The sequence below is a fragment of the Chiloscyllium punctatum genome, chromosome 11 (assembly GCF_047496795.1).
Source record: "Chiloscyllium punctatum isolate Juve2018m chromosome 11, sChiPun1.3, whole genome shotgun sequence".
Taxonomy (NCBI): domain Eukaryota; kingdom Metazoa; phylum Chordata; class Chondrichthyes; order Orectolobiformes; family Hemiscylliidae; genus Chiloscyllium; species Chiloscyllium punctatum.
Genome location: NC_092749.1, coordinates 29,810,591 through 29,831,919, shown reverse-complemented (window position 1 = coordinate 29,831,919; position 21,329 = coordinate 29,810,591). Strand labels below are relative to the sequence as shown.

Sequence of the window (21,329 nt, the reverse complement as noted above, 5' to 3'; positions counted from 1 at the left end):
ATTTGGTTAGATTCCTTACAGTGTGAAAACAGGCCCTTCAGCCCAACAAGTCCACACCGACCAAAGAGTAACCACCCAGACCAATTTCCCTCTGACTAATGCACCGAGCACTGAGTGTGTTGGCATGGCAAATTCACCTAACCTGCACATCTTTGGACTGTGGGAGGAAACCAGAGCACCCAGAGGAAACCCACGCAGACACGGGGAGAATATGCAAACTCCTAACAGACTGTTGCCAGAAGCGGAAATTGAACCTGGGTCTCTGGTGCTGCAAGGGAGCAGTGCTAACCACTGTGCCGCAGTGCTGCCCCCAATTTTAATGCATTGTTACATCCTTAAATCGCAAATATTAGAAACATCTCATTAAGGTTTAGACCAAAAGTCACAGGCTTCTGCCAGTCGTCTAAACCTAGTCAAAAATCTCAATATGGATTCCCCTGGTTCTTGAATTGCCAAGTAAAAGTAATAGTATCTCAGAATTAGAGGTGGCTTTGGGTTGCCCATCAATTCTTGAAAGGTTTTAGTATCTGATTTTACCACTGATGTGTTCACCCTGTATCAATTTTGTGTCCAGCAGCTTCCATGAGCTTTAAGTTTGAATGGACATCAAAAGCGACTTCATTTTGAAGCCAACTGATAGATGTCCTGACCCAAACACCACATGAAAAACAAACTGTTCAACCTTGAAGAATAAAGAACAAACTTTGACTAAATAAGTCAAGACAAGAATCGAAGAAAACGTTCAACCACCAGCATTTGATATTTATAATAGGGACTAGCAGCTTGTCAAACCTTATTTAGTTTCATTTGAAACTTAGTGTTTCAAAATGTGAACAAAAACATCATTTATAAAGAATTAACATAATCATTTGCACGATAATAATGTCCCTACTGAAAGAAGTTGCAGTGTCCAGAGCTGCTGGACACAAAATTGATACAGGGTGAACACATCAGTAGTAAAATCAGATACTAAAACCTTTCAAGAATTGATGGGCAACCCAAAGCCACCTCTAATTCTGAGATGCTATTACTTTTACTTGGCAATTCAAGAACCAGGGGAATCCATATTGAGATTTTTGACTAGGTTTAGACGACTGGCAGAAGCCTGTAACTTGGACTTTTGTCACCCAAGTAGCAATTATTTACTCCCAAGTCCAGGCAGTAACATGTTGGCAGCCCATTGGCCTACAGGCAGCAAGCCCAGTCAAGCCACAGGTGGACATTTCTCCTTGGAGCAGGGGAAAAAAGAAAAATGGAGGCTTGGTAGTCCTGCTTTGGGATTTTAATGGAAGCTTCCCATCAATTTAGCACAGGTCCCCCGTTGAATTCAGGGCAGATAACAGGCTCAAATGTTGGAGCCAATTACAGAACTTCCAGCTCAAGGGGAGCAGCAGGCTTCAATAAACATCAGCCCTTAGGGAGAGCGCAAGAGAGAGAGAAAAAAAAAGAAGAGAGCATGGCTGCAGTCCCCCCCATTCAGGCAAACCGGAGGGCTTTTAGCACTATCTGAAGTACTATGTTCAGCTGTTGGGTGCCCACCACGAAAGTAATTGGAGGCCAATTGAAATTTGGCCACCAGGGATATGTAGCCAATCAATCTCCATATTCCAGCTTTAACAAATGGATGTGCAGCTTTACCAGGTCTAAACAAATAGTCTCCCCTAAAATGGCTGATGTCAGGAACACAATCTGGACACCAGGCTATGAATTAGCACCTGCATTTTTGGACCTAAAGCCACATTATCCCCAACCTCATCAAAACAGCCTGAAAATACTGCTCGACAAAACAGTTTTCATGTTTCTCCTCATTATGACTGCATTGCTTTTTAGTTAGTACGCGCCAATGGCTCCCCAGTCAAGACAAGCTCGTTCAGCCTAGACCAGAGATAAATTTAAAGGAGTGCCCCACATTGTATATTACGCAAGTACTCACTGGATAAAAAGTTACCTATTTAAAATTCTAACACATGCCCTCCTCAAATCAGTATTCAAGAAAGTTTGGGCATTTTAATGTTTAGATTAGATAGATTACTTAGTGTGGAAACAGGCCCTTCAGCCCAACAAGTCCACACCAACCTGCCGAAGCGCAACCTACCGATCCCCCTACATTTACGCCTTCACTTAACACTACGGGCAATTTAGCATGGCCAATTCACCTGACCTGCACATCTTTGTACGAGCTCATCCTAGTCATTGTTTCACTTTTCTTTCCTTCAAAATTGAAGCCTTACTTTGAAATATTCAAGCCATTTAAAACGCAAGCATTGCATAATGTTTCCCTGTGGTTTTATACTTCAAACATCTTTGCTAAGGCCAGTCCCATTCAAAAGTGCAAATGCACCAAAGCAGAATCAAGACTCTCTTTGCAGTATGGAGAACTCTAAAATGAATCTGATTTTTATCAAAAACCACTCATTTGCTGTTCAGTTGCCATTCAAAATGCTAGCTGAGGAAACACTGCCAAACATCTGGGCTCCAGGCTGGACTCTGACCAACCCAGGCGTGTTGAGTGTGCAACACAAACAAACATTCTCACACACGTTATAATTGAATACAACATTCTCACTGTTTCAGTAAACGTTCTTTTGGGCAGACAATCTGGGCAAAGACCTCAGCTTTGTCACTTGCATGAATGGCTACATATCCCTGGTGGCCAGCATGCTCGCTGTCAATCATCTTTCCTGTTCAGCTGGTTCATTAAACCACCCATCGACAGATAGGGAATGGAGCACAGAATCGGAGGGTGCACGAGCCAATACTCACAGCAACTCTTTGACCTTCTAATTTGCCAGAGTTTTCTCCCAGGCAACAAACTAAAGCAAAGTCAAAACAAGATCCAAGACCCATTCACCCTGAAAACAAAATCTAAAAAGTGAGTCAGGGCCATTGTCTCAGTCAGAGATTTGCTTCAAGTATTGAAGGGAACGAGGAAAGTGCCCTCCATCCATTTCAAATTGGATGGCCATTCTGACCTGCATATTGGCAGATTAATACTATGCATCTCAATTTCTCTGCTCTCTTCACTCACCTGAATCCATCTTCCTTTGTACTCATGCTATTTTGTTCTCTCAGGTCCAATACTAGCAAAGTGAAGCCTGCTTACAAGGGCAAAGCCACTTCTGATTTCTTGGCTTCTACTGTATAGAAGCTGAGGGTTAACTCTGATATTTCTGTTCCTCTCTCCTGGACAAATGATTCAAAATATCTACCAATGATATCCACAACTATGAGCCAACCTCTTCTTGATCTTTTTTCTTGAGCCTCCCATCTCATAGGTGCTTATCAATATTCAAATAGATTAAATAGAAGGGGCGCAGGTTTGCTCGCTGAGCTGTAGGTTTGATATCCAGACGTTTCATTACCTGGCTAGGTAACATCATCAGTGGCGACCTCCAAGTGAAGCGAAGCTGTTGTCTCCTGCTTTCTATTTATATCTTTCTCCTGGGTGGGGTTCCTGGGGTTTGTGGTGATGTCATTTCCTGTTAGTTTTCTGAAGGGTTGATAGATGGCATCTTGATCTATGTGTTTGTTTATGACGTTGTGGTTGGAGTGCCAGGCCTCTAGGAATTCTCTGGCATGTCTTTGCTTAGCCTGTCCCAGGATAGCTGTGTTGTCCACCATGTGTTGTTCAAAAAAAATACCATTTCGACTGGGACAACACATCTATCCTGGGACAGACTAAGCAAAGACATGCCAGAGAATTCCTAGAGGCCTGGCACTCCAACCACAAACACCATAAACAAACACATAGATCTAGATGCCATCTATCAACCCCTCAGAAAATGAACAGGAAATGACATCACCACAAATCCCAGGAACCCCACCCAGGACAAACATATAAATAGAAAGCAGGAGACAACAGCTTCACTTCACTTGGAGGTCACCACTGATGATGTTACCTAGCCAGGTAACAAAACAACTGGATATCAAACCTACAGCTCAGCGAGCAAACCTACACTCTCAACCTCAACCTGAGCTACAAACCTTCACAAACCTTACAAAAACAATTAAATAGAAGCAAAAAGAAGGCCATTCAGCCCTTCTAGGCTACCATTACATTCAAGAATATCACCTTTAAACTACTTGTGGCCCCTGTTCCACATGAATGTCTGCCCCGATAATTATCAACTCCCTTATTAATCAAGAATTTACTCATGTCTGCTTTAAAAAAAAATTAAAAGTATTAATAACACTGGAGGAGTTCTGAAGACTTAGGATTCACACTGGCAAAATTAAATTTAAAACAAAAAATAAAATCTCATCTCTCTAAAGTGGGAGACTCTTTATTTTTAAAAGTGTTCCCTGGTTCTACTTTCTCTTTCAAAGCATTCATCTTGTAAAATCCCCTCAGGATCTTGTAGTTTGATAAAATCACCTCTTTCACAAACTACAATGGCTACAGGTCCAGCTTTTTTTCATCACCTCCACTGCATCCTCCTTGATCTCATCCCAGATATCAGTCTGATGAGCCTTCTCTAGATTGCCTCTGAACTAAAAGCATTCTTAAATAGGGATAATAAGTACTAAACTATACAGAGTACTCCAGATTTATAAAGTGTTGGTGAACCCACATGGCAAGAATGTTTTATTGTATTTATATTCCATTCCTTTTGTAATGAACAACATTCAAAGCCTTCCTAATCAGTTGCTGTACTTGTATATTACTTTCTTGTAATACCCTGATCCCTCTGTGCCACAATTCTTCCATCTCTTATTTAAATAATATGCTACTTTTCTATTCTTCTGGTCAATGTGGACAAATCAACATTTTATTCCATCTGGAATCCACCTCCAAACTGAAATTCATAAATGAGACAGCCTGCACCAGCCCATTATTGGAGCTTATCCCTTATCCCAGCTGAACCTTATTCTTCCCTAGCCTGAGCTACCCACTTCTCTTTCTCGAACCCACCACCATGTCCTCTTTGCTGAATTTGTTCACTCATTGGAAATAGGCGAGTTAATAGACAATATTGGCGGCACGGTGGCACAGTGGTTAGCACTACTGCCTCACAGCGCCAGAGACCCGGGTTCAATTTCCGCCTCAGGCGACTGCCTGTTTGGAGTTTGCACATTCTCCCCATGTCTGTGTGGGTTTCCTCTGGGTGCTCCGGTTTCCTCCCACAGTCCACAAATGTACAGGTTAGGTGAATTGGCCATGCTAAATTGCTCATAGTGTTAGGTGAAGGGATAAATGTAGGAGAATGGGTCTGGGCGGGTTGTGCTTCGGCGGGTCGGTGTGGACTTGTTGGGCCGAAGGGCCTGTTTCCACACTGTAACTAATCTGAGCTAAAACAACTTGTATAAATAAAGAAATCTCAGCTGAAAGATGGTCCTTTTGGACAGGTCAGAGCCCAGAGTGAAACCTGGTTTGACAGATCATTTAAAAATTTTGCAGGTGATTACTGTGGTGGTTAATTACTGAAGGGTTAGTTAGCTCTATTAGTGTGGCGAAAGTGAGGAGACTGCAGATGCTGGAGATGAGAGTCGAGAGTGTGGTGCTGGAAAAACACAGGTCAGGCAGCATCAAGAAGCAGAATTATATAACTCCTGGTGAAGGACTTTTACCCTTCAATTCCCTGGCTGAGATAGTAATAAAGGTCCTTCCTTTTTAACCCACTTTCAGACCTCTCCCCATCCCAATTCCACCTGAAGATGTGATGATCCTCAGGTTAAATTACTACCAGGCATCTCTCTCATGACAGCAGCCCCTCACCTTCTGGGATTACGGCAACTTAGTCACTGACATCTCAAAATTACAAACTATCTTAAACAAAAAAAAATTGCAGAAGAATAAACAAAGCTATGTGAAGTGTGTGAAAGCAGCAATGCAACAGATATTCAATCCCAAATGTAGATAACTTCTCCAACTTCTTTCCACATTTACTGACATTTTTCAATTCTGACTGAACCAAAGAGATGTTTAGGTTAAGCAACTCAGACTTCCAGGTCACCTGTTTGGAGACACTATCCACTATAATTCCTTCTGAAACAAAAACAAAAATTGCTGGAAAAGTTCAGGAGTCTGATAGCATCTGTGGAGAGAAATCAGAGTTAATGTTTCATGTCCAGTGATCCTTCCTCAGAACAGAGAATTATTCGAGAAAGAAAGAAAAAGAGATAACGAAAGAAAGAACGAGAGAACGAAAGAAAAAGAATCAGAACAAGCAAATGAGTGTGACTGTTACCCTGAACTGAAACCTCGATTAACTGAATAAGAGGAATTTGCTCCCCCTTTCTGGTCAGAACTCCCGATTCCTCTGAACAGAAGTCAAAAGCTAAACTAATACCATCTGGTCAACTTTCTCAGTTTAACAAATTCAGCAATATAACCATTCCATCCACTAACAGCACAGGTGTGGTGAGACATGACTGAATCACATATCTTCTGGGAAATTACGTACTTAGCTCACTGCTCCAAATGACTTTTTGACCTTTTTAAAAAAAAGGTATCTTCTCAGAATTAGAATTCATCAGGCTCTCAATTCCAAATTCCAAAAATGATAATACTTTATGCACATTTAACATCAATGTTGCTATGGTTACCCACACATGCCTGCCTTTCAGGGGAGGGGCGAAACAAAAGAGAAAATTTCAAACTCTCCTTGCTCTAGTCCTACTCGGGTCTTGTGTCCTTTTCCTGGTCCATTGATAGCCATTCGCTGCCATTTTCTGCTTCCACTGTGGTCAAGCTCAGAAGTTTTGAACTCTTTCCAACTTCTACACTTCTCACACCTTCATCTGGTCCAGTTCAGACTCTTCCCACTCAGTCACAAGTCTTAGCCGTATCTTCAGAAGTTATCAACTAATATACACTATAAACAATTAATCCCCACAACTACTTAATTACACTTCACATCACGCATCCATAAAGACTAAATTCCAATGGACTAGTCTAAGTAATGCAAACCTAAATACTTCATCTTCCTGATCGTCTTTCCTCGACTAAAAGTTTCCCCTGTCACTCCACCAGACTCCACATTATTGATAAATCAGATAGGGTGAATGGCCTCTTTCACACACCTTTGCTCACTCTATTCCCCTTCCTCCCAGAACTGCAGTACAGTGTTACCCTTTCTGGCAGGAGTAGACAATGAGAACTATTAAACAGATCATCCTCCATTTTTTCACCAGATCCAGCATGATGCTACCAAGCAATCATCATCTTCTCCCATTTTCTTTGCAGTCTGAAGGGAGTATTCATTCTGCTACATCCTGGACCATTCCTCAGTCAACTGCCTCCCTTTTCCTGTGGTACCTTCCCATTCAAATATAGGAAATGCAGCTGCCCCCTTTTACTGCCACTCCTCAGATTGTGGCCTAGTATAAGCTACATACATCCATAGAGCATACTTTTTCTGAATTAGCTGCCCACAACATTGTAGATGAAACAACAGACATTAACACAGCCTGGGTGACTGCTTTGTGAAACACTTCTGTGCAAAACCCGAAACCTTATGACCCCTTATTGCAACCACTAGACTTGTCCCTGGACAGCAATGCCAGGATGTTCCAGGTCATTCTAAGTGGGCAAAGTACAGTTTCTGGAACTTAAGATTTCAGATCACATCCTCGACTTGCATTTCCCCTGCTGTAATTCATTTCCCTTCATGATGTTCAGGTAGCTATCCAGCCATTCTCACGTCATTTCTTTACTCACCAAGATGAGCTGCTAGGTTACTTAATCTTTCTTTTCATTCTTCTTCCTGCTCCTCTAGATATTCACTTGCTAAAAAAAAAGACCTATTTTGCTTCAATCTTTACACAGTTCTGATGACTTCTTAGCTTGAAATGTCAACTGTTATAGAGCCAGAGATATACAGCATGGAAACAGACTCTTCAGTCCAACTCATCCATACCAACCAGTTATCCTATATAACTCTAGTCCCAACATTTGGCATACATCCCTTCCTATTCATATATCCATCTGGATGCCTTTTAATGTTATTGTACCAGCCTCCACCACTTCCTCTCACAACTCATTCCATACACATATCTGGACTATTCCTCAGTCAACTTACAGAATGGCCTCCCTTTCCTGTGGCACCTTCCCATTGTTTCTGTGTTAAAAAGGTTGCCTCTTTTGTCCCTGTTAAACCTTTCCTCTCTCACCTTAAACCTATGCCCTCCAGTTTTGGATTCCTCCACCCCAGGGAAAAAAATCTGTCTATTTATCCTATCTATGCCCCTCATGATTTTATACACTTCTATAAAAGTTACCCCTCAGCCTCTGACGCTCCAGGGAAAAAAGCCCCAGCCTGTTCAGCCTCTCCCTATAGATCAAATCCTCCAACCCTGGCAACATCCTTGTAAATCTTTTCTGAACCCTTTCAAGCTTCATAAAATTCTTCCTAAGGAGCGAGACCAGAATTGCATGCAAAATTCCAAAAGTGGCCTAACCAATGTCCTGTACAGCTGCAACATAACCTCCCAACTCCTATACTCCATGCACTGACCAATGGAGGCAAGTAAACCAGACGCCTTCTTCACTATCCTATCTATCTGCGACTTTACTTTCAAGGAACTCTGAACCTGCACCCAAGGTCTCTTTGCTGAGCAACACACCCCAGGACCTTAACTATTAAACATATAAGTTCTGATTTGCTTTTCCAAAATGCAGCACCTCAGATTTATCTGAATTAAACTCCATCTGTCACTCCTCAGCCCATTGACTGATCAAGGTCCCATTGTACTCTGGGGTAACCTTCTTCACTGACCACTACACCTCCAATTTTAGCATTATCTGCAAACATAATAATCATACCTTCTATGTTCACATCCAAATCATTTGTATATAAAATGGCAAGAAGCAGTGAACCTAGCACCAATTCTTGTGGCACATCACTGGTCGAAGGCCTCCAGTCTGAAAAGCAACCCTCTATCTTCTACCTTGGAGCCAATTCTGTACCCAAATTCCTCCCCACTTGACCTAAATATTTCTTGAAAAAGCACAAACATCTTTTTGATCCATTGTTTCCAGTCCACATGATCACAAGATGTCGAGGCAGAGCTAAGCTGTTCAGCCAATCGAATCTGCTCTGCTAATCAATGAGATCCTGACTGACTGACAACTCCACTTTCCTGCATTTTCCCTATTATTCTCAATTTCCTTACTGATTACAAGTCTATCCATCTTGGGCTTGAATATATTTAGTGACACAATCTCAAAAGCCCTCTGCAGTCAAGAATACCACTGATTCACTATTCTCTACTGTGAGACAGCTTATTCTGAGATTATACAACACTGTTTCATAAAAGAAACTACCTTGTTAAGTTTTCCAGGATTGGCGCATGTTTCAATAACATTGTCTTTCATTCTAAATTCCAAAGTCTACAAGTCCACTCTACTCAATGAAGTAGTCTTTCCAATCCAGTTGAGAGACTTGTAAAGCTTCTCTATATCATCCCCAATGCCAGCATCTCTTTCCTTGGATCAGGGCCCCAAAAACAAAAATATTCACAGCATTCCAGCTGCGGTCTGACAAGTGCCTTGTATAGTTTTAATCAACACCTCCCCACTATATACTCCATTCCTTTTGAAATAAAAAGGCCATTTGCCTTCCATATTACCTGCTGAACTTAGATGCTAGCTTTAGTGATTCATGGAGGAATGCCAAATCCCTTTGTTCTACACTCTACTGCAGTCTTTCTCCCTTTAAAAATATAGTATCCAATCTCTCTCTTCTTCCTGCCAAAGTACATCACCTCACAGTTTCCCATGTTATATTCCAACAGCCAGGTTTGTCATTTCCCCAAGCCCCCCACCCCCCGGCCCCGCCAGCCACTTGCTTAACACGTCTATATCCCAGTACAGATGGCGTCATCCTCACCAGTTGCTTTCCTATCTATTTGTGTCATCTGCAAACATAGGTATCGTAAATTCATTTTCCTCATCCACATTATAGCAAAACAATTAGACACAATAATCCTTCTGGTACTCCACTAGTAATAGGTAGCCATCCTGAAAACTCCCCCATTCTCAACAAAAATACTTAACCAATCCTTTATCCATGTTAATATCCTACCTCCAACACATAGGCTACTTCAATAAGATACGAGCTCAACGTGTGATATCTTAGCAAATGCCTTCAGTCAAATCCTGACCTAGCTGTATTGTGATCTTAACATATTCAGAAACAGAATTCTCTGTGCAGGCAGATGGTCAAATTCCATTCCATTCTGTGCAAACTTTGCCCAGTCAGAACATTTTTATCCAAGTGTCCATTTAGCACATCATTTCAGGCACAAGAAATCTGCCAGAATTACTGATTCAACAACTGTGGAGAATGAAGTCAGGACTCACAACACTGGGTTATAGTCCAACAGGTTTATTTGAAATCACAAGCTTTCTGAGCACTGCTCCTTCGTCAAAGGTCTGAATGCTTGGTGATTTCAAATAAACCTGTTGGACTGTCACTTGATGTCATGCCACTTCTAACTTTGTCCATCCCAGTCAAACACTGGCACCTCCACATTACAGCGAAAGAGGAACTGAAGGAAATTAATATCAGTAAGAAGGTTGCACTGGAGAAATTAATGGGTTGAAAATTGACCAAGTCGCCAGGACTGGATGGTCTACAGTCCAGAATGCTAAAAAAGTTGTTCCTGATTAAGGGCTTTTGCCCGAAATGTCGATTCTCCTGCTCCTCAGATGCTGCCTGATCTGCTGTGCTTTTCCAGCTCCACACAACTCTAATCTCCAGCATCTGTAGTTCTCACTTTAGCCTCATGACAAAATATAGTTAATGCATTGGTTAATTGCCTTCTGAAATTTTGATTGATTCTGGAATGATTGTTGCAGATTGGAAGCTTGCAGATATCACCATACTATTTGATAAAAGGATCAGAGTACAAATTAAACAGACTCATCAGCTTTCCATCAATAGCAGGGAAAATGCTCAAGTCCATTAGACCGATCTGTTAAATGGACATTTGGATAAAAATGTTCTGAGTGGGCAGTCTGCACAGAATGGAATGGAATTTGACAGTGAAAAATAGCTTTTTTTTGAGGCTAATAATAAAATTGATAAAGGGAGTTCCTGGATACATAAGTACATGAAATGTAAACCCACCAGAGTCTTAAGACCACAGGGCTGCTCGCAGACAGACAGACAGCCAATGGAGGTTTAATCAGAGGATCACCACAACTCAGGCAAGAGTCAGAGATGTACAGCACAGAAAAAGACCCTTCGGTCCAAACCATCCATGCCGACCAGATATCCCAACCCAATCTAGTCCCACCTGCCAGCACCCCGCCCATATCCCTCCAAACCCTTCCCATTCATACACCCACCCAAATGTCTTTTAAAATGCTGCAATTGTACTAGCCTCCACCACTTTCTCTGGCAGCTCATTCCATACATGTACCATCCTCTGTGTGAAAACGTTGCCCCTTAGGTCTCTTTTATATCTCTCCCCGCTCACCCTAAAACTATGCCGTCTAGTTCTGGACTCCCCGATCCCAGGGAAAAGACTTTGTCTATTTACCCTATCTATGCCCCTCATAATTTTATAAACTGCTAGAAGGTCACCCCTCAGCCTCAGACAGTCCAGGGAAAACAACCCCAGCCTGTTCAGCCTCTCCCTATAGCTCAAATCCTCCAACCTGGCAACATCCTTGTAAATCTTTTCTGAACCCTTTCAAGTTTCACAACATCTTTCCGATAGGAAGGAGACCAGAATTGCATGCAATATTCCAACAATGGCATAACCAATGTCCTGTACAGCCGCAACATGACCTCCCAACTCCTGTACTCAATCCTCTGACCAATAAAGGAAAGCATACAAAATGCCTTCTTCACTATCCTATCTACCTGCGACTCTACTTTCAAGGTGCTATGAACCTGCACTCCAAGGTCTCTTTGTTCAGCAACACTCCCTAGGACCTTACCATTAACTGTATAAGTCCTGCTAAGATTTGCTTTCCCAAAATTCAACACCTCGCATAGAAGAGAGGCCAAGAAGTAGAGCGTTCATAGTAACCTCAGCTAGCAATCCATGCTGCTGATATCATTGCATCGCAAACCTGCGACTCAGCTAACTGAGTTGATGTCATATATTTGATTAGCAGAAGCTTTTTGTTTCGAGATTCTCTATTGGTGATTGGTAAAATTAAAGCACATGGAATTAAAGCACTGGTGGTGAGCTAGCAAACAGTTGGACTAAATAAGTCATTCCCCTACTTGGAGATTGTGACGATTAGGGTAACACAAAGGTCAGTACCTAAGTCCTAGTTGTTCACAATATAAATTAAACATGGTGGACGGAGCATGATGTGGAAATATTGGAGACTACCCAGTTTAGTAGGAAAAACACGTATGGTATTCCTTAAATGGCAAGGGGTTAGAAAACATATTTGTGCTACTTACACCCATATATCTTAGCTTCACGTGATCCCTTAGCATCAACACTAAAAAAGGAAAGGTGTGATAATGTTGCAGAATCAACGGTGACAGATCAGTGCAATAGAAAAAGCAAACTATGAAAACTAAAAAGAGAAAACATTGTTAGGTAGAATAAAAGGAAAACCCAAAAACAGGGTTTACTAAGTGTGTAAAAGAGCCAGAAAAACAGGGAAAGAGAGGAGAGGTTATATGGGCATCCATGTAAGGTAATGGCTGCAGTTCTCAATGCATAGCTTTCATTGGTCACCATAACAGAAAAAGGATAATGCAGCTAAAGACAAACTGGAAGACTGTGAAATAGTAAAAGGAATTAAACAGAAAAAAAAGTAGTATGAGCAGTTTTAGCAGTGTAGAAATCTACAGGCCCAAATGAAAGTGTATTCTAGGCAGTTAGGAGGAGAGATCAGGGCCTTGGCAAGAACTTCCAAAATCCCCTAAAACCACAGGTGAGATGCATTACAACAAAAGAGATGCAAAAGTTGTCTTATTGGTTAAAGAAAAAGATCGGACCAGGAAATTATAGGCTAGTCAGTCTAACCTTGATGGAGGGAAAGTTATTAGAAAGATTTTTAACACACAGAATAGATCTAAATTAGAATGGTACAGGTTAACCAGGAATAGTCAGTAACGACATCTCAAGACAAATTTGTATTTGAAAGGTGGATCAGCTTCCACCCACTTCCTGCAGCGCAAGAAAGGAGTATTGATGAAGGTAATGCATTTTACGTGGTTTACATGGATTCTACCAAATCTTTTTCTAAAGGCCCCGCGTGACTGACTGATTCCAAAAGCTCTTAGTTGACCAAAGGCAAAGTGCATATTGCATCCAAAATCTGGCTGACAGGCAGCTCACAGGTGATAGTAGAGAGATAATCCTATATCTGGAGGTCTGTTTTCAGTGGGGCTCTGCAGGACCTGGCGCTTGAGCTCTGGCTATTTATCATATAGCAAATGGCACACAAATTCTGAACTAAAACGTAGGAAGCATGATCAAGGTGTTTGTGCATGATGCAAAAATGGACTCTGATAGCAAGGGGGACAGCCATAAACAGCAGAAGGATATCAATGGACTGGTCAGGTAGGCAGAACACTGGCAAATAGAATTCAACCCAGAAAAAAAAAAGAGGCAATGCACTGGAAGACGAGCAAAGGAAGGGAATTACACAATGAATGGTAGGACCCTGAAAAGAACTGAAGATCAGAGAAACTTTGGTGTGCATTCCCACATCACTGAAGGTAGCAGGGTAATTGGATAAAATGGTTAACAAGGCATATGAAATACTTGAATTCTATGCTTTAGCTTAACAGGATTAGGAAGGATATGCTGGCATTGTATAAAATGTTAGTCAGGCCACAACCGAGTGCCAAGTACGTTTCGGGTCACCACATCCTGGGAACAATATGATTGCACTAGAAGTGCAAAGGTAGTTTCCCAACATGCTGCCTGGGCTGGAGGGTTTGGACTGGGCTCACTTTCCTTGGACCAGTGAAATTAGAGAGGGAGCTTGACTGAGGTGTACAAGATTGAGATGAATAGATATAGTTCCTTCCATTAGGGAAAGGGTCAATAAACAGGCCACAGATTGAATCCAAAAGAAAAAGAAGGTAGAAGCCCAGGGATTTGGCAAGAAAGGATTCCTCTCTCCCGAAACACACACAACACCCCCCCGCCCTTTGGCCAAGTCATCCTTGCGAACTAGGTTTCTAAATTGAATTAGTTCATTTACCTGCATTTGGACCATATGCTGCCAAACATTTCCTATCGGTGTCTGTCCAGTTGTATTTTAAAATGTTGTGATTATACGTGCCCCACCACTTCCTCTGGCAGTTTGTTCAAAAATGCATCACCCTGTGTGAAAAAGTTGCCTCTCAGGTCCCTTTTAAATCTTCCGCTCTCACCTTAAACCTATGACCACTAGTTTTGGACTCCTTTATCCCTGGGGAAAAAAGACCTTGGAAATTCACCTCATCTATGTCCCTCATGCTTTTATAAATCTCTACAAGGTCACCCCTTACCCTCCAATGCTCCAGGGTTAAAAAGTTCCAGCCTCTCCTTAGAGCTCAAACCTTCCAGTCTCTAATATCCTTGTAAGTCTTTTTTGTACCCTTTCCAGTTTGAAATTATTCCTGTAGCAGGGTGGCCAGAATTGTTCACAGCACTCCAAATATGGCCTTATCAATGCTGTAACATGATGTCCTGACTCCTATACTGAACGCTCTGAACAATGATGGCAAACATACTAAATGCCTTCTTCATCACCCTGGCTACCAGAGAGGCCACTTTCAAGGAACCTACGCACCCCTAGGTTTCTCTGGGCAGCAACACACTCCGGGGCCCTACAATCAACTATGCAAGTCCTGCCCTTGTTTTTCTTACTGCAATTCAACACGTCAGATTTTTCTGAATTCCATCTGTCACTCCTCGACTCACTGACCCAACTGATAAAGATCAGTTTGTAACCTTTAGATAACCTTCTTCTCTGTCCACTACACCAGCAATTTTGATGTCATTGACAAACTTGTTCACCATGCATCCTATATTCTCATCCAAACTGTTTACAAGTGATGAACAACAATGGACCCAGCACCAATCCTTGCAGCATGCTGGTGACCACAGGTCTCCAGTCTGTGAAACAACGCTTTACCACTACCCTTTGTCTCTTATCATCAAGCTAATTTTGTATCTAATTGGCTAGCTCTCCCTGGATCCAATGTGACCTAACAGTCTTCTGTGTGATACCTTGTTGAAGGCCTTGCTAAAGTCCATGTAGAGACAATGTCACCCACTCTGCCTTCATTTTTCTTCTTGGTCACTTCTTTTAAAAAAAAACTCAATCAAGTTAGGGAGACATGATTTCTCATGTGTAAAGCCATCAATCAGAGTCATTCAGCGTGGAAACAGAACCTTCGGTCCAACCAGTTCACAGCAACCATGATCCCAAACTAAACTAGTCCCACCTGCCTGCTCCTGGCCCATACCCCTCCAAATCTTACCTTTTCATGTACTTTTCAAAAAGATCGTTTAAAACATTTTAACTGTGGCCATATCCACCACTTCCTCAGAAAGTTCATTCCACATGCAAATCAAATGTAAAAAAATTGCCCATCATGTGTTTTTTAAATAGCTCTCCACAAAAAAAAAGTTGCGTCCTAGTCTTGAAGTTCATCATCCTAGGGTAAAGATCACTACCATTAACTCGACCTGGACATTTCATTAGATTATAAACTTCTATAAGGTCGCCTCCTATGCCCCAGGGCAAAACGTCCCAGCCTTTTTTTCAATGTAGATCCTGTTGCTCAGGATCTCCTCCAACAACATACCAAGCAATGGCATCAGGCTCACCAGTCTGCAGTTCCCTAGCTTTTCCTTCTAGCTTTGCTTCAATAAAGGCAAAACATTAGTCATCCCATATTCAAGTTCAGAGTTGTTTACCGATATATCCTCATTTCAAAGCAAATTCATTCAATATGAAGCATTTGAGTTATTTGTTCCTCTAGCATGGCAAGATATTTCTCTTTTTTCCCCACCAAGATCATTAAGCTTTTGTTGATGTGACTGAGACACAAATAATTTATCAATCTCTACTTTGAAGATATTTAACATCCCGGCCTCCACTGTGCTCCGTGGCAATGAATTCTACAGACTTACCACTCTCTGGCTGAAATGTCTCCTCATTTCCATTCTAAATTGACCCCCTGTACTTCTAAGGTTGTGCCCACGAGTCCTAGTATCCCCACCTGATGAAAACAATTTCCCAGCATCTACCCTTTCTAAGCCATGATCCAAATATAAATTGATTAGGAAAGATTCCAACTAACACAAGAAAAATTGGTTTAGTTAAATGACTGCAATATCTTGATTTAAAGTGAATGCAAATGAAAGCTGGAATGCACCTTCGGTTTTGCTGGGTTCAAGGTCACATCAAGACTGCTACATTTATTATGCTTATATGCTTTACAAGATTTCACATCAAATTTAAGACTTTCATTAATATTTTTAAATGCTACATTTAAATACCCTGAAGGATGCGTAATGGGTTTGGATTGAGTGGAAGTAAGCCAAATTTTACAATTTTCACAGAAAATTCACATCAATAGCCTTAGTGGTGTTGCAAATTACAGCTCAACTCAGCAAAGTACCTTCAGTGGTGTCCAACATTAACAATATTTATTAAATTCATTGAGCAAAATGTACCATGTGTAAGTGTACCACAGATGGTCTTCAGGAGATAATGTAGCTACAAAGCACTTCAAATTTAAAAAAAAGTGTTTCTTTGTAATATACAGTGAGATATTAAACAAATTTTGAGGAATCAGAACTCAAGGTGGTTAAGCAAAACATAAGAGTAATGTTAAGTCATCTTTACTTTGACATGCCCACAGCACCCCCACCCCCAAGCCTAGGTTAAAAATCAAATCTTACATTAGGCAAATCACCAAGTTCTTCAGGTTTAAAATCATCCATAAAGAATGGAGAGTGTTTTTAAAAAAAACAAACAAACAGTCTTGCAGTTGGGAGATAAAGCTGGCACAGGGCATTTGATTCAGAGCAGCCACTCTCACCACGCTGGCTTAAAGAAGTTTGGAATTGGGTGGGGGGGGGGGGGGGGGGGGGCAGGGGAGGGAAATGAGGGGATGCTGAAAGGATTGAATGTTAAACAGACAGGTGATGGAACCTCCACAATTCTAAACTAGGAAGTGCCACCTCAGAGCAGTTCACCAGCACTTCAGACATTCTGGATCACTTGGAATCGCCCCAGTCGCTGACAGGGCCTTGTGATATTGCTGCTAATAATCCAGAGACCCAGGTAATGTTCTGGGAATACATGTCCCAATCTGACCATGGCAGATAGTTGAATCGGGATCCAATTTTTAAAAATCTGGACTTTAGAAAATTAAGCACGAAACCCATCTGGTTTATGGGAGGAAATTACCACTCTTATCTAGTCTATCTGGTCTATGTATGGACTGCTTGGCATGGGTCTCCCCCAAGGCTTGCCATTAGGGCAGCAAGGTGCGAGTCAGGACTTTAAGCCTCACCTTCAAACCCCCTCATTAAATCCAGTCCAAATCAACATGCTCTCTCTCTCACAAAAGATGACAGACAGGAGCCTGAAAGAACACAACAAGCCAGGCAGCATCAGGAGGTGGAGAAGTCAGTGTTTTGGGTAAAGGGTGAAGAAAGGTTACACGCAAAATGCCAACTTCTCAAAATACTGAGTTGCTGTGTTCTTCCAGCCTCCTGCCGATCTACTTTGGATTCCAGCATCTGCAGTTTTTTTGTCGTCTCTCACAAATCATAGTTAACCATGAAAATGGGGCAGCTCAGTGCGTGGCACTGCAGCCTCACAGCACCAGGGACCCAGGTTCGATTCCAGCCTTGGGTGTCTGTTCAGTTTCCTGTCCAGGTTAGGTGGACTGGCCATGCTTCAAGTTACCTATCGCATGCAGGGATGTGCAGGCTAGATGGATTAACTGTGGGAAAAATCTGGTATTGAACTGGGGGCGGAGGGGATGATTTCTTTTTAAGGAAAATGGTGTCAATTTTGAGATTGAAAATTCCTGATTATTGCATGGCTAGTGAACTCTTGAGCATTAAACAGAGAAAACAGATGCACTCTGGAGGCAGACTTCAAAATGTGGTGCAAGTGAAATTGATGGGACAGTGGAATATTTTTTTTAAAAAGTCAAACTTACCAGTGAAGATTTCAGGGTAGCTGCTGGCAGAGAGAGAAGGTCTCTTTACAGGTCCCACAAATGGAGTTGCAGGGGATTCGGACTGTTGTAAAGTATCCACGGAGCCTGCCTTCTTGATAGCCCCTTCCCTGCGTGGTTTCACCTCCTCAGTCCAGTCAGCGGAGCGGCTGAGTGAACCCCTGGCACTGGGCAGCCTCTGCTGCCGGCGCTGGCCGCTGCTCCGCTTCAGGTCAGCGGCTCGGCGCCGCCTCTGGAACAGGGGACTCTGCGATGGGGATGCTGAGGGCGAGTGACTTGGGGAGCTCAGTTGCCTGGTGGTGGTCCTCACAAAGATGGCATTGACCGGTGGGTACGGCCTGACTGCGGCTGGTGAGGAGCCCGGGAAGGGTTTGTGCTGCCGGAGTGGGTCAGTGCTCGGGGTGGGGAAGAGGATGCGGCGGGCACTATGGATGGCGTCAAGGAAGACTTCAGCGTCAGATGGCAGCAGGTCGCCCCCGTCCTCCTCCTGCAGCTCGCTCTGATCAGCATCTGTCAAGGCTGAAGTGGACCCATCTGTGGGGCAGGTTGGAGGATGCTCTACTCCATTGACGGGGGCAGGAGCTGCTGGTACCTCAGAAACAGTTTCCATGGAAACCCTCCTCTGCCTCTCCGCATCTCCCCCGAGGCTCTGAACAGGGGAGAGCCCCGGGGAAGAGCCACGCCCCCTGGTGGCGGCGGTGGCAGCATCCTCCCCACCTGGGCGCGGACTAGCAACAGCCTCTGATGGTTCCTCCAGCCCCCGTGGGGGCTGCCTCTCCGCCGGGAAGGGGCTGAGCTGCAGCCCGATGGCGTGCTGGATGTCCGACAGCAGGTCCTCGTGTTCCGCCGCCGAGTGGAAGCTGTAGCCGTCCGTGTCCGAGCTGGAGCTCAGCAGCCCCCGCTGCCCGGCGTCCCGGAGCACGGAGCCGGCCCGCAAGCTCTCCCCGGCCCGGATGTCCAGCTGCTCGGCCTCGGTGTCGGTCAGCCCCCCTTCATCGTCCGCCGAGATGCTGATGTCCGGAGTCTTTGTCGCCGAGTGGACGCTGTCCAGCTCCTCGCTCGCAAGGGCCCGCCTGGCCAGCCCCTCAGCATCAGCATCATCCCGGGAGCCGCAGGCCTCGTTTTTACCCCGCGCCGGGGCTTTTCTCTTCCTGATGGAGAAGACCGAGCGGGAGGACTCGGATTTCTTCTTCCTGCCCTCGCCCCCCTTGCCGTGCTTGGGGTGAGATTTCCTGCCCTTGCCGCTCTCCGCAGCATCCCGGGAGAGAGCATCCTCCGCCCATTCCGGACCGTCCCCAGCTCCCGCCGCCGCCTTCCTCAGCTTGCCGTCCTGGTTGCCCATGTTAGCGAATGGCCAGCAGCCCTTCGCCCTCAAGCCATGCCCAATGTCCCGCCTGCAGCCTCCAGCATCTGCTGCTGCTGCGCCCGGGGATGCGGAGAGAACAAACGCGAGCTCGGTGCTGGAGATTCTCCCATCTGCTGTTGCAGTCTCTTTGCATAATGTGGTCCCCTCCTCTGAGACATGCTCAGTGCAGCTCGCCCCCTTGCCTGGTCTGTGAGCTAGCAGCTCGGCCGCCTTCCCCACACAAGGCAGGAAGCACTTCTCCGTGATGTTGTCTGTCAGCTTCTCAATCGTGTGAATGGCTTTCATTGTGCAATTTTTTTTAATAAGACAGAGGGAGAAAATCCATCACAGGCACACGAGAATGCAAATCTACCCACAGCTGAAGCTTTGAAACACTGCAATTGTTCTTCTAGAAGGAGAGAGAGAGGGGGGGGGGAAGAGAAGAGAAATGTAAAAGGATTAATTACACACTGCAGAAATTAGTTTATAAATAGAAAAAGATTTAAAAAAAAGTATTGCATCTATAGTTTCTGTTCCCATAGAAACAGCTTGCAGCCCAAAAGGATGTTTGGTTCCCCAGGGACATCAGAGCAGACTGCTGAGACTCACCGAGTCTCAGAGCAGCAACAAATCAATGGATCATAAGCTTCCTTGTTATTCCAGCAAACGTTTGACAGACTGATTGGTGCTCATCATTTTGCTAACACGGGTTAACACCAGTCCTAAACATTTCAAGGGTTTCATCTTCCCCGAGGCTGTTCGTTTCCAAACTGGTGCTGGATAACAAAAGACTTTCCAGCAGAGATCTACTGCAATAACAACAAATCCACTTGATCTAAAAGACGCAATAGTTTTGAAACGTGAACGCACGATGCAATTTTTGAACCGAAAAAAGAAATGCATGTTTTCCCCCTCTCTCAGGAAACTGCTCAAAATGTAAAAGCTTTCAGTTTAAACATCAATGACTGAGGTAAGGTGGATTGCAAAGCTTAAAAAGCTACAGACACCGAAGCACCTGTACGGGTCTGTATATAACAGCAGACACCGAGGGGCTGTGGGGGATGGGAAGGATAGAAAATCATGAATGAGTCCTGTAAATACGCTTGCAGCCTGGTGCCACTTTGAACAAAGGATAACTGTCAATCAAAAACTGCTAATGGTAAAATTACAATTTAGACAATGTTCGGCTTTAAAGAACAAAAAAAATCAGCATTTTAAATATGCAGATGTGCAAACCTAATAAGCAGTATCGTGCTTGGACTGCTGAAACAGATCTCACAGCTTTTCGAAGCAGAAATTGAAAGTTGGAAATTACAAAATGTCTTATCCTGCACGGTGTTTCTTCACAGAATAAAATGGAACAGTCTTCTTTACATGAAAATTTAAAATTAACTTCCATCCAAGGTTCAAGTTTTAAACGAAAAAAAGTGAATAAGGGGGAAACATTAGAAGCTACACAGAAGGTCAAGTCAATATTTTCACATTAGCTGAACTGGTGACCAGTGATTTTCAGAGGATACATTTCACATGTACTACAAGGACATTAGCCTGTTCTTTTTTCTTCCAACCATGTCCTAGATTTTCTTACTTATTTAATTGCTGGAGACCAAAATATTCTCAATTTCTGAGAAGTATATTACCATTACCAGTCTTCACCTGATTTACTGTTACCATCTCTTGGACAGTCCAATAGTGGGGAACACTCTTGAAACAATGATTTAAGATAAAATAATGAATTCACATTTTGCCCTTTGACTCTTAAGAGCAGCTAGCATAGATTACTAAAGGGAAAAAGTAGCATTTAATTTTTATTCTCAAGTTTGTTTTGATGAGCTAGCATACAAGGCAGAGGAATGTAAAATCAG

The 21,329-nt window shown here is 43.2% G+C and overlaps 1 protein-coding gene across 1 annotated transcript in view; it reads right to left on the bottom strand.

Moving 5' to 3' along the window:
* The window catches only part of fmn2b (formin 2b), a 482,131-nt gene that overhangs the window by 434,270 nt on the left and 26,532 nt on the right, over positions 1-21,329 (bottom strand). Inside the window, exon 2 of the mRNA XM_072580571.1 lies at positions 18,102-19,873. Within this exon, the coding sequence (XP_072436672.1) occupies positions 18,102-19,770 (1,669 nt within the window). The 5' untranslated portion in view covers positions 19,771-19,873. The remainder of the gene's footprint in view (positions 1-18,101; positions 19,874-21,329) is intronic.